Source organism: Lepidochelys kempii, chromosome 2 (assembly GCF_965140265.1).
Source record: "Lepidochelys kempii isolate rLepKem1 chromosome 2, rLepKem1.hap2, whole genome shotgun sequence".
NCBI classification, from domain to species: Eukaryota; Metazoa; Chordata; order Testudines; family Cheloniidae; genus Lepidochelys; species Lepidochelys kempii.
Window position 1 is genome coordinate 137,929,227 of NC_133257.1, and position 12,687 is coordinate 137,941,913.

A 12,687-nucleotide genomic window follows, 5' to 3' on the forward strand; every position below is an offset into this window, starting at 1 on the left:
AGAGGATGAGTAAAAAGAATGCTGCAGTTCAATTAAGGCTGAAAGGAGTAAAATAAAGCAGCCCAGGGAGTGTGACATGGATGCCTCACCAAAGTCAAAACTATATAGGGAAAAACAAAAAAGGGATGGATGTGCGCGGGGGAAAAAAGCCCCACGACAATCGGCCAACTGGAAATCTTACAAATGCTGTTGGTGGCGCACAAACAGAGGCCATGTGATTGCCATATTCAGCACGTTAATTATCTGCCTTCGGATTAGAGACAAAAAAGCAAGGAGAGCAAGTTAGTAGGAATCAGACTAGTGATTGATGTTTCAGCAGAGGTGGAAGTCACAACTAATGTTAGCAGTTGTGTTGTGTCTGTATACATATCACAAGTCTGCTGTATGCATACACACACAGACATAGAATATATATTCTATTTGTTTGTGTAGAGAAGATATTGGAACAGTTGATTATTTCAGAGCAGTGCAGCACTGGAGAGCCAGAAGTTAGTATGGAGAGTGATGGTAACGCACAGAAGGGGAGCATGGGAAGGTTTTAGAAGAGCTCGCAGGACAGAGATGCTCCGCTCTTACCCCATTACTTTGGGTGGAGTGAACTGACTGCTCGCTGGTCGAGGAGCATGTGCTCATGCGGTCTGTGTCCTTGCTGTGTGAAGAGTGGCGGTGGACCTGGCGCTGGAGGGAGTCATTGTCCCCAGGGAAAGTGAAGGAGCCAGGACGGCTGGCAGGGGATGCTGGGATGGAGCTCCAAAAGGAGCCCTTTTGCAGGGGACTGCTGGGTGGAAAGGTTTCCTTGCCAAAAGGAGAAGGGAAAGTCGTTGAGAGAGGAGAGTTCATTGGAGAGATGGCTCCTGGCCTTGGCTTCCCGAGCGTCAGAGATCCTATGCTGCTCCTTGAGCGATTGTCCTCCGAGCTCCCACGCAGTTCTTTCTGGGCTCCATCTGCTGACCCAGAAACGTTTCCAGCTGTCTTCCTGGGGCTCTCAATAACTTTCATCTTGGGAATCTGCTCAGCTTCTTTCTCAGGACCATCCGGTTCTGCAATGGGAGGGTGCCTGGCTGGCTGGCTGAGGCCAGTCTCTAGGGATGTGCTGTGGGGTGGCAGGGAGGGATTATGAATGGACATACCTGACATCTTGTCTGCCTCTGCTTGGGCGGAGGCTGCAGAGGAGACCAGGACTGGGGAATGGTGTCTGACAGGCTGGGGGATCCGGGAGGGCCTGCTACGGCTGGAGCTGGTAATTCCGCTACAGCTGCTGGGGCCGCTGCTGTTGCTGCTGCCACCACCACCGCTACTGTGGTTCTTCTGATACTCAATTGGTGATGTCAAGGCTGCAATTTAAATACAGGGGAAGGAGCAGAGGGAGTGAGAAGAGGGCAGGTTAAAGCTGGATATGTTTAATGCAACCTTAGAGTTTGACCAAAAACAAACTTTATTCTTACATAACACCTTTACTCCACTGACCTCAAAATGCTTTACAGATATTAATGCTTCATGACATCCCTGCAAGGTAGACTGGTGGGTAAGATTATATTCCCAAAACAGATGGAGAAGCTGCGGCAGAGGTTAAGCCATTTCTCCTACGTCATAAGTCAATGGCTGAGCTGTAAATACCTGCCACAACTCCCAGCTCCCGGTCCTGTGCTCTAACCACCACATCCTGTTTCCAACAGGTCTTTTTACATGATTTTTAAACCAGTTCTTTCACAATGGAAAAAAAAAAATCTATGCTGAGGAAGAATGAGTGATTCAAAAGTAGAAACATAAGTGTGAAGGTCAGTGAAAAGACCCTTTTGAGATCTGTGGCAATTCCTAGCTTTCTCCTAGTGACTCTAAATGTTATAGTACTAAATGCTGTTGGACAAACTATGAAGTAATGCAAGTGAAATACATTTATACTGTAATGTTAGGCTGACACTTTGGTTTAGCCCTCCAAAAACTCCCCTTTATTTAAAGCGGATACGTTATTTCCTCATATCAGAGGGACATTGTCAATTTTAATTCTTTCCTATAAAGCACTTTGAAATAGTCAGTTACAGGCCACTACACAAGTTCAAACATTTGTTGGGAAGTGAAAACAAAGGAGCATGTTTCCCCCCAGCTGAAAGGCCTGCCACCCCAGAAGAAAGAAATCTTTTGGAGTATTACTTGAACTAGGTCAGATAAAATATGAAGGAGAGCAAGTAGTTGGGGCATCCAGTACAGCGCCTGGGGCAGAAAGATTACAACAAATGATTTACCATTCAAAAAATTACGCTGGTTTTCCAGAATTTGGTTGATTTCATGGATCCACAATTGGCGTACGCCTGGACTGGTAGAATGCAAAACAAAGGTCTCCATGACATCCCCTGTTCTTGATGTTAGTGCAAATTTACATGGATCACTGTCCACGTTTTCCTCCAGGCAAAGACAACTCACCTTAATGAAAGAGAATTTATTGTATCTATTGTACTGCAAAGACACCACCAACAGCCCTAGGCAGGAGCTCTGAGCTTCTGAAGTCTTCAAAACATTTAAGATAATGATTATTTAATGTAGTCAGGATTACTGTGAAATAAATTATTAAATGAAACTAAGGATTCATGATGGATACTCGTCATCCTTGTCACATCACTTAAGATTTCACTCAGTCATTAACAGCATCTTGCATTTCAGAAACTATGACTCAAGGTCAGAAAGAAGTCAAATGTGATCCATTCCAGGGTAGCACAGTAAAATTCCCCTTGGTAGAGTCCTCTGCTCACTCCTTCCTTTTATTTAAAATACTACAGTAGTTTTGTACTTTAATCTGTAGTCTATAAAGATTTCACTATAAGAAAGCAACTATTTCCAAACAAGTACAAGCTGCCAAGTCAGAGCAGAACTATGAAGCATAGCTTGCATCCAGAGCTCAGTATAGTCACTCAGATCAATTCATGCACATACCAATTTACCCTATTGCTCAGAAGCCCCCAGTCATATTACTTCTGGGAATATCCAACGTAACTGTGCAGCACACTACTGCTTAAGGGCAGGGCTAAAATGTTAAAGGGATTAGCCTGTGGAACTCGAGTCATGTGATCTGACAGATGTTCTAGTCAAGATTTCAGTACTGTTGGCAAGTATTTGCATTTGGTTTGGGCTGAGACTTCTTGGGGAATAATACTTTCAAGTTACTGCCTTCAAGCTTTAAGATATAGACATGTTACTGTAAGGGCAGGTATTGCAATTATCTGTGATAAGATGTGAACACAGAGTTGAGACACAGCTCCTTAGTGTAGCGCATATCTAAGTTACAATGAGGACATTTATATTACTATATTTAAGGCAGAAGAGGTCAGAAAGCCAGCACGGAAAGAGTTTAATGTGTTGGCACAGCTAAGCACAGAATTGTTTGCATGTGTTTTTAGTAGTGAGCTTAATGCTACCATTCTTCTAGGATTACTGGTAAAGACATAGGTTCATGAGTTGGTAGGCCATTACCAGAAAATGATTACCTTGGTACCCCACTGTACAAACCCTACTGGGCTCACAGACAACAGTTACCTTGATACTGTTTTTAAACAAGAATCCCGGCATGGAGAAACCTTTCTTTTTATCTAGTGGCTCACTGAATATGACAATCTGCTCAAACAGGAAGACCCGCCTTTCTTTGCAACGTGGCAGAAGTCCCGTGTCCTGGTCTGTGACCAGGAATGTGTCCTGCAGCAGGAGTTTACCCTGGGCTACAATTTTACCCTAAAAAACAGAAGCAGAAACAAATTCATTTAATCCATCAGTTATTTTTCTGAACCTCTCCAAGAAATAAAACCTCATTACAAGGGTTTTTTAGCATTCAGAGTAGTTTTTATGTATGTTCACTGATTGATACATGAGAGAGAGAGAGAGGCACTCACTCAAAATCCCTTTTAAATCATTTCTATGCAATTGACTAACTTCTTGCAAGAAGATATTTCAAAATGATGATGTCATAATGAAAACACTTCCCACACTGGTAGTTCCTGAGGGTCAATTTTACTCATATAAGAGTCAAGCAATGAGAGACACAAGACAGGTCATGTTTTTGAGGTTGATCAAACGAGGTACCAGGCTGGCCTGCTCTTGGGCAGGGCTCGCATTAAGATTCTCCTTTCCCATTTTGCATTAACACAAATAATTAGGAGCAAAACTTTGTGTCACAGACGGTGAGAAATGCATAGCCATCCCAGATACAATATAAATTCATCTGGAAATGATGTCATAAGGAGAACAGAAACGTATGCACCATTTTAAGAAAGAAAACCAACTTACATCAAATCCTTGCAGGCGGCCAACATTCATCATGTCGTTGCACCGTTTCGGTACTATGCACATGACCTCTACAGCTCTCTGTCAAAGCCAAGGAGAGAAAATAAAAATTTAACTCTCTAGCGGAGGATTGTGTGTGTGATGGCAGGGGCTTTACAATATAGTTCAGTGTATTTAATCAGCAGGACAATTAGAGCTGAAACAGAAGAGTAGTTTCATATAACTCGACTTGTTCACAAGCACTGCACTGGAAGTAAAAGAAGTGTGGAGCACAAGTATTCAAGTCAATAAAGAAAATGCCAAAAGTACCTCTAGTTCTGTTGTGTCAAGGTTAGCTTTTTTAGAGTATTTGAGGAAGTCCTGTAAGGAAAAAGGTAAAATTATCTCAAGTCCAAACTGGCTCCTATTTGTGTGAGAATTACACATTCCAAAAGATGCTCTTAAGAAAATAATACAAATATTCAAAGCCTCTTTCTGACATGAATTAGGCAGGTTTTTAGTGCTAAGTTTCACATCTGATTTCAGATAATTCAAGAACATTTACTGAGTCATCAATCCCCCTTGGTAGAAAGGGTCAAAAATACATTTTGCCAAACACTCAGACAAAAAGTGTTAAAGGGATTATAAAATTAATTAAAGAAAAAAATCAGAGGAAAATCAAACAAAATTTTGCCTTCAGTTACATGGGTGCAAATCCTAAGCCCTTCCACTATACTGAAGAGTTAATGTGGATTTACACTGGTTTAAACAGTATCAGAATTTGGTCCAACCTGTTTACTGGGATTCAGAGAACAATGTGAACCCAAGTTAGGAAACAAACTGAAATACAGTATTAAAAATTCTGGCTTATGTCGAGTACAAAGAGGCCCCTTCACCATTTTCAATTCTACTACCCAAAAAACAAAGCCAAGAGTAATACGATTTTTCAGTTCTTCTTTAGTAAAGGTGGTTACACTGAAAGGGTACCCAGCATCACCTCACCTTGAGTAACAATTGGTATTTCATAATTCTCTGCACTGGTTTTATTAGCAAGTCTGTAAGCTGAAGTCTGTGGCCCAGGCGCTGCTTCAAGTCCTAAAGGTTGTAAAATGAAGAGCGTTAGCTTTAAATTTTACTGGTTTTACTTCGATATAGACCAGTACTTTTACTGTCATGGAGCTAAGGCAGAAGAACAGAAATAAATTTAATCTTGAAGTTGTGCTCCAAATTTTCATTTTCTTGTGATAACCTTAAAAGCCATTCCTGTTTTATTCGTATCATCTTTATTCCCAAAGTATTCCAAATTCTGCCTTTTCAAAGCTTTTCTTATAACCCTGGGGCCCAGTTCTTCAGTCTTTATTTTGGATCCAAACCTGCAAAAGCTTATGCACATAAATTCAATGGTAATGCTCACATGCTTCAAGTATTTGCAGGACTGAGACCTTAAGATGATCTCATGGGGAGAGCCAGTATGATGCTATGGGCAGAGAGGCTGTGACAATGTGGGAAGGAAGCTGCTGGCAGAGCATTCACACAAGTTCCTTTGCGCCTCCTATGTCACAGGTAGGCAAACTACAGCCTGTGGGCTGGATCCGGCCGGCGAACTGCACCACGCAGCTCGGCCCCGCTCTGGCGGGGGTACTGGGTCAGGGTTGCACCATGCGGCTCAGACCCACTCCAGCCGGGGCCGCAGCATGTGGCTCCCGGAAGCCGCAACATGGCCCCACTCAGGCTCCTATGCAATCTAATGTGAGCTGCAGGGGTGGTGCCTGTGGATTGGGCAGCGTGCAGAGCTGCTTGCCTGCGCCTCCACATAGGAGCTGGAGAAGGGACATGCCACTGCTTCCGGGAGCCGCTTGAGGTAAGCGCCACTCAGAGCCTGCACCACCTGAGCCTCTCCCCTGATTCTCCTCCCGCTCTCCAAACCCTTCGATCCCAGCCCAGAGCCCCCTCCTGCACCCCAAACCTCTCATCCCCAGCCCCACCCCAGAGCCCGCACTCCCACCTGGAACCTGCACCCCTTCCCGCACCGCTGCCCCAGCTCTGATCCTCCTTCCGCTCTCCGAACCCTTAGATCCCAGCCCAGAGCACCCTCCTACACCCCAAACTCCTCATCCCCAACCCCACCGCAGAACCAACACCCCAACCCCAATTTTGTGAGCATTCATTGCCCATCATACAATTTCTATTCCCCGATATGGCCCTTGGGCCAAAAAGTTTGCCCACCCCTGTCCTATGTGCTGCAGAAAGGATTTCTATCCCAGGCCACATAATCCCGTGTTGGTGGCCACAAAGGAATAAACGAGGGATGAGACTTCAAAACCACCTCTCCACAGATCCAGTGTCATCAATATCTGTGCAATTACTGCAACTGCTATTCCAACCCACTGTCTGGAATAGCAACCCTCAAAAGGGACCAGCAGCCCTCAAGGGGACCAGCAACCTCAAACAACTCCCACAGCCTGGCAATGAAAGGCGGATTTTACTTCCTCAACAGCTCATTCCACCCAGCTAGAGCTCAAATACTCCTGTGGGGTGGAATGGATTTTATTCTTAGTTTATTCATAAAACATTCCCACAGACTTCAACAGTGTTTTTGTCAGAATCACGAGTACAGAATCAGTGTCTCAAGTAGGTTTCAGAGGAACAGCCGTGTTAGTCTGTATTCGCAAAAAGAAAAGGAGGACTTGTGGCACCTTAGAGACTAACCAATTTATTTGAGCATGAGCTTATGAAATGAACAGAAATTACCTTCATAGCTCATAATATCTACTTTTTAGTTTACTTATTTTTGCTACTGTCAATTTTTCTGCCTTTATTTAAGGCCCTCAGGGTTGATCTGCAGAACTGGCAGGAGATCTGAACATAGAACACTATGACAAACTTGTGAGGCAAAACATTAAGCTAAAGGTTTTGTCTTAACACCTCATGTTTTGTCTACAGCATCTGAGTTTCTGACGAGTCTCAAAAGTACTGTATAGCTAAATCAAATATTGCCATTTGCATCCATATTGTAATCCATCTCTCTGTCTGCATTACTGTTTAATAATAAGTATAATACATTAACAACACCTCCCTTGGCCTACCAAGAGTGAAGCTCGTTCATTTGGTATCACTGAATTTATCTCAAATTTGAATACCAGCAGCCCCCTTCTGAAGGTGGTGGTGCTAATCTCTCTCTTAAAGAGCAACAAAACTCAAGAGCAAAGAAGAACGCTCATAATTTGGAATAAAACCCAACTTCCACCCTGAAAATCTATGTTACTCTCTGAGACTTACCTCAAAAAATGTATCAATGTACTCTGAGACAATGTGCTCAGACTTTGGTTTGTTTTGGCAGTAAACTATGTACATGTGCAACCTTCTCTCCTAGGAAGAATAAACAGAGACACAAAGATAATGTACTACAGTCAGAAAAAAAGTGACAGGCTGAAATGGAGTATAATAAAAAAGCACATATATCTAAATGTATACTTCTATGTTAAAAGGATCATTCTGCCTTCTGGTAGAATAAATTCTGTATCAAGAGCAAATAAGCAGGTATACTTCAAACATAACAAATTAGCCAGAAAAGAAAAACCCTCAAATAGTTTGAAGTATCTGTCTAAGAGTTACAATTACTTGAAAACTGGATACCTCTGACCCAAAAATGTAACTGTACATGCAGAAGTTATAGATCTGAGCATGGTACTACACAAACACACCTGACATTGGGACACAGAGAATGATAAAATAATGGAAAAACAGACAACTGGGTTGTATATAATATTTTGAATTTCAAAGTATTTCACGAAATTAGCATTTGAGATATTGTTTATCATAATGACTTCTAAGGTGCTGATTACCGTGGTATCCAAGCATAGTGCACTATTTTAATTTCCATTTTACGGCTAGGCGGGAAGGAAAAAATAGTGAGTGACCTGTCTAATGCTGCAGAGGAAAGCTTCAGAATTAAAATTCCTGGCTCTTAAACTTGTACCTTTGTCTTCCAAGGTAAGTGGTAAAAGGAGACGTATGATGTTAGACTGGATAGAGAGCTAGAAAACCAATCCTGCATAGGTCACTCAGTTCTTCCAGTGCCAAACAGATCTTTTCCATCTAGAGTTTTTATTACTCTGTAAGTATTGCATTAGGATTTGAGAGGATATTTTTTCATCTGGTCATATGAAACTACAGCCTCCTAAAAGAGGCGCTGAGATTGAGTTGAGAGACAGGTACCATGTTAACCATTTTCTTCACAAGGCATTGCAAACAAAAATTAGACTCCCTGTTCACCTAATTCTGTGTCTCTGCCTCTTACCGTGTGTTATTTTATTCTACTGACTTTTCACCTGTGCTGCTCCACAGATAAATCCTTTATATAATAAGGTCAGTCACTAGTAATACCAGCAATTGGCACTACCTGCTTGAAAGAGGATGTTTGTACTTACATGCTTAACAAAGAGGGATCCCAGTTTTTCTGGATCTTCAAGGCACTTCTCCAATTCTCCTAAAAAGAAGCTGAACAAAGAAGAAATAATTTAGCTTGTACCACATTATCTGGCAACAGGTAATGTTAAAAGAAAGTGGTGATTGCATTCTTTATATCCACACTCTCTTCACTGCTGGGATCCTTGATTAGTGAGTGTCCTATCTGCAATTGAAGCCTATATAAAGAATATATTGCAGGGCTTCAAAGCAAGCAGCATTTTAAAGTAAAGAACAAAAAGAAGCAACATAGTGACTCATGATTGCAATCCTTTTGTTTGCTATGGGGATTCAAATTTCTCTTCTACTCATTCTGATTCCTTGATGTGCTCATAACTACATTACCACTGAAATTTGAGAACAAAAACTGTTTTTGATCCATTCGCAGCATAGCCTCTCAGTGTCAGAAGAATAGGTAAGTACCGCGCATGTTACTGCGTAAGACACAGGATTTTTTCTTTTCCTTAATGCTTTCTTAATAGGATCAACTAAATAGTCACATTAAATGTTACCTATACAAGACAAATCAGTCCAAATGCTTGATGTGTTTACTTATTTATTTTGAATAGTCTCCATACGAATAACTATAGGAATCGTCTCAACTTAGAAATTAATTTTAACTGTAAAAGTGTAGGACAAGCTGCTCTTAATTTCTTGTTACTTGCTTTTATAATCTTTGAAACACTTTTATTGCCAAAGGTTTTTGCCCTGTGTGCACTCAGTATGTTATAAAATTATTTTCTACCAGAAACAGATAATTCTTAAATAAAAAGCATACATACTCTCTGTGCCAGTCGTAAATCTGGTGAATGTTGCCGAATACAATCTTGTCTTTCCCCTTCATGTCATCAGGTACACCATCTTCTTTCATAAGTGCCATGTAACCCTGAAACAATCCAGGACAATTCTTTGTGAAATGTCTATGTTTAAACGGTGGGTTTCTTTCTCTCTTTCTTTTTCTGTCTCTCGCTTTAAGGAGCTTAAGAATTTTTAAACTGCAAGCTCCTATTTAAGCCACTAAATCAATAGGATGTAAGAATCCAATATTACATGTAGCAGTGTATTTAGCTGTTAAATTAACGATTTTATTGAAATAAGATTTGTCTCAACTATGTTTAAATTTAGCCAGTACTTTTAATTTAATTTTTCAGTTTATTTTCACTTCCCACAAGTACATGAAATCAAAATGTAATCAGACTGGAAAGTTTCACATTTCCCAGTTCTAAAAAACATTTCTTTTCACATTTTTCTTGGTAAGGCTTCTGTTTACAGAGACCACACTGTGGTCCCAAATGACTTTATGACGTCCCATCTGAAACACTAAGGCTTCTTTTTTTTTTTTGGCCTCATAGCTTCCCAGCCCTATGACTGTGTACAATTATTGAAAAGGGATCAATTTCTCCATCTATTTTATTGTAATTTTTTTTACATTATCTTCAGAACATAACGATGGCCATACTGGGTCAGACCAAAGGTCCATCCAGCCCAGTATCCTGTCTACTGACAGTGGCCAATGCCAGGTGCCCCAGAGGGAGTGAACCTAACAGGTAATGATCAAGTGATCTCTCTCCTGCCATCCATCTCCACCCTCTGACAAACATCATTCCTTACCTGTCCTGGCTAATAGCCATTGATGGACTTAACCTCCATGAATTTATCTAGTTCTCTTTTAAACCCTCTTATAGTCCTAGCCTTCACAACCTCCTCAGGCAAGGAGTTCCACAGGTTGACTGTGCAGTGAGTGAAGAACTTCCTTTTATTTGTGTTAAACCTGCTGCCCATTAATTTAATTTGGTGGCCCTTAGTTCTTATATTATGGGAACAAGTAAATAACTCTTCCTTATTCACTTTCTCCACACCACTCATGATTTTATATACCTATCATATCCCTCCTTAGTCTCCTATTTTCCAAGCTGAAAAGTCCTAGCCTCTTTAATCTCTTCTCATATGGGACCCATTCCAAACCCCTAATCATTTTAGTTGCCCTTCTCTGAACCGTTTTTAATGCCAGTATATCTTTTTTTGAGATGAGGAGACCACATCTGTACGCAGTATTCAAGATGTGGGCATACCATGGATTTATATAAGGGCAATAAGATATTCTCCATCTTATTCTTTATCCCTTTTTTAATGATTCCTAACATCCTGTTTGCTTTTTTGACTGCCGCTGCACACTGAGTGGATGTCTTCAGAGAACTATCCATGATGACTACAAGATCTCTTTCCTGATTAGTTTTAGCTAAATTAGCCCCCATCATATTGTATGTATAGTTGGGGTTATTTTTTCCAGCGTGCATTACTTTACATTTATCCACATTAAATTTCATTTGCCATTTTGTTGCCCAGTCACTTAGTTTTGTGAGATCTTTTTGAAGTTCTTCACAGTCTGCTTTGGTCTTAACTATCTTGAGCGGTTCCGTATCATCTGCAAACTTTGCCACCTCACTGTTTACCCCTTTCTCCAGAACATTTATGAATAAGTTGAATAGGATTTGTCCTAGGACTGACCCTTGGGGAATACCACTAGTTACCCCTCTCCATTCTGAAAATTTACCATTTATTCCTACCCTTTGTTCCCCGTCTTTTAACCAGTTCTTAATCCATGAAATGATCTTCCCTCTTATCCTATGACAATCTTTCACAAAGCATCTTTCAAAGCATAAAGATGCATAAAATGAAAGAAATACAGGATTATCTGGATGGTACTCCAATAAGAATTTGACAAATTGTCTCTCTTCAATGTCTGTAATAAATCCACAGTAAGAAGAATTTTTAAAAAATCTGGAACCTTAACTTGTAATAGAGTTTCCTTCTTACTAGTTCCCATTTAAGCACAGTAAAAAGAGTATTTGTCAACCACTAAACTTGGAATACTTAAGATCTTGTACATTAGCATTGACCTTTAAGCATAGCATGCACATAAAGTAATACTTTGATCCCACACACTGAATAAATACTAAGCCTGTATAACTGTTTGTTTAGTACATTTAAGGCCTTGAGTATGTGATATTTATTCAATACTCTGGGCTGGGCTGCTGCCTTACCTAGGAGTTGGCCTTTAATCTAGTTAACAGACCTGTTAATCAGCTCCTCTCAGGAACATGTCTAAACTTGGGGAAAAGATAGTTTTCTGGAACATACTTGGAAATAGCTAAATGAGGAAATCAGCAGATCTAAGCAATTTACAAAGCAGGTCAGTATCATAATCGGCATTCTGCAGATGGGAAACAGACGCAAAGAGGTAAAGAGACTTGCCTAGTGTCACCCAGTAGAGAAGTACCAGAGCCAGGTGTAGAAGCCAAGTCTCCTGAGTCTCAGTCCAGTGGTCTATCCACTAGACCACACTGCCTTAACTAATTAAACTGTGCCTATTGTTTCAGATGTTATTAGGTGTCACTAATTAAAACATGAATGACAAAGAACTAATCTTCTTATAAGGGGGAAAAAAAGGATGTATGAAGTAGTGTGAAGGAGAGACACGGAATTCTATATCAAATCCTGTTTTTTCTTAAATTTCTATAGAAAAACCCACACCTAAAGTCGACTCGTTCTTTTTCTTCTAACAGAACAGTGTGCGAGCTACATAGATGACTGGCAATGGGATTAATAAAAGAAATTTAGAAAGGATGAACTAACATACCTCAACTACATAACCCAGATCTCGGACGTAATCTCGCTCCGTCTCCACTAATTCCTGTAAGACATAGCTACAAGGAGGGGGAAAAAGGTGGAAAAAAAACATTCAGGGAGAAAAATGTATGGATGTGGATAAAAATTCTTAAAGAGGATTAAGAATGGGCATACAACATTTTACAAGTTTGCAGTTATCACATTTAGTAAGGTAGAGTTTACATCTGACTTTCCAAATCTGGATGCTTCACTCTCTTCAGGGCATTCTTACTTCTTGTGTTTACTAAACTAGAGCTGCAGCAGCCAGGACTTTTGCTGCATGGGTCAGGACAATTAAAACAT

General features: G+C 40.7%; 1 protein-coding gene across 6 annotated transcripts in view; it reads right to left on the reverse strand.

The window, feature by feature from the left end:
- The window catches only part of TRIO (trio Rho guanine nucleotide exchange factor), a 402,095-nt gene that overhangs the window by 29,682 nt on the left and 359,726 nt on the right, over window positions 1-12,687 (reverse strand). For 5 of the 6 annotated variants that reach the window (XM_073332315.1, XM_073332317.1, XM_073332318.1 and 2 more), the window contains 10 exons: window positions 12,356-12,422; window positions 9,498-9,601; window positions 8,679-8,748; window positions 7,528-7,617; window positions 5,251-5,343; window positions 4,579-4,629; window positions 4,273-4,350; window positions 3,529-3,720; window positions 2,244-2,421; window positions 577-1,334 (listed from right to left, as the gene is read on the reverse strand). In XM_073332315.1, coding sequence (XP_073188416.1) covers window positions 577-1,334; window positions 2,244-2,421; window positions 3,529-3,720; window positions 4,273-4,350; window positions 4,579-4,629; window positions 5,251-5,343; window positions 7,528-7,617; window positions 8,679-8,748; window positions 9,498-9,601; window positions 12,356-12,422 — 1,681 coding nt within the window. The remainder of the gene's footprint in view (window positions 1-576; window positions 1,335-2,243; window positions 2,422-3,528; window positions 3,721-4,272; window positions 4,351-4,578; window positions 4,630-5,250; window positions 5,344-7,527; window positions 7,618-8,678; window positions 8,749-9,497; window positions 9,602-12,355; window positions 12,423-12,687) is intronic. The other variant, XM_073332320.1, reaches the window with a different exon arrangement.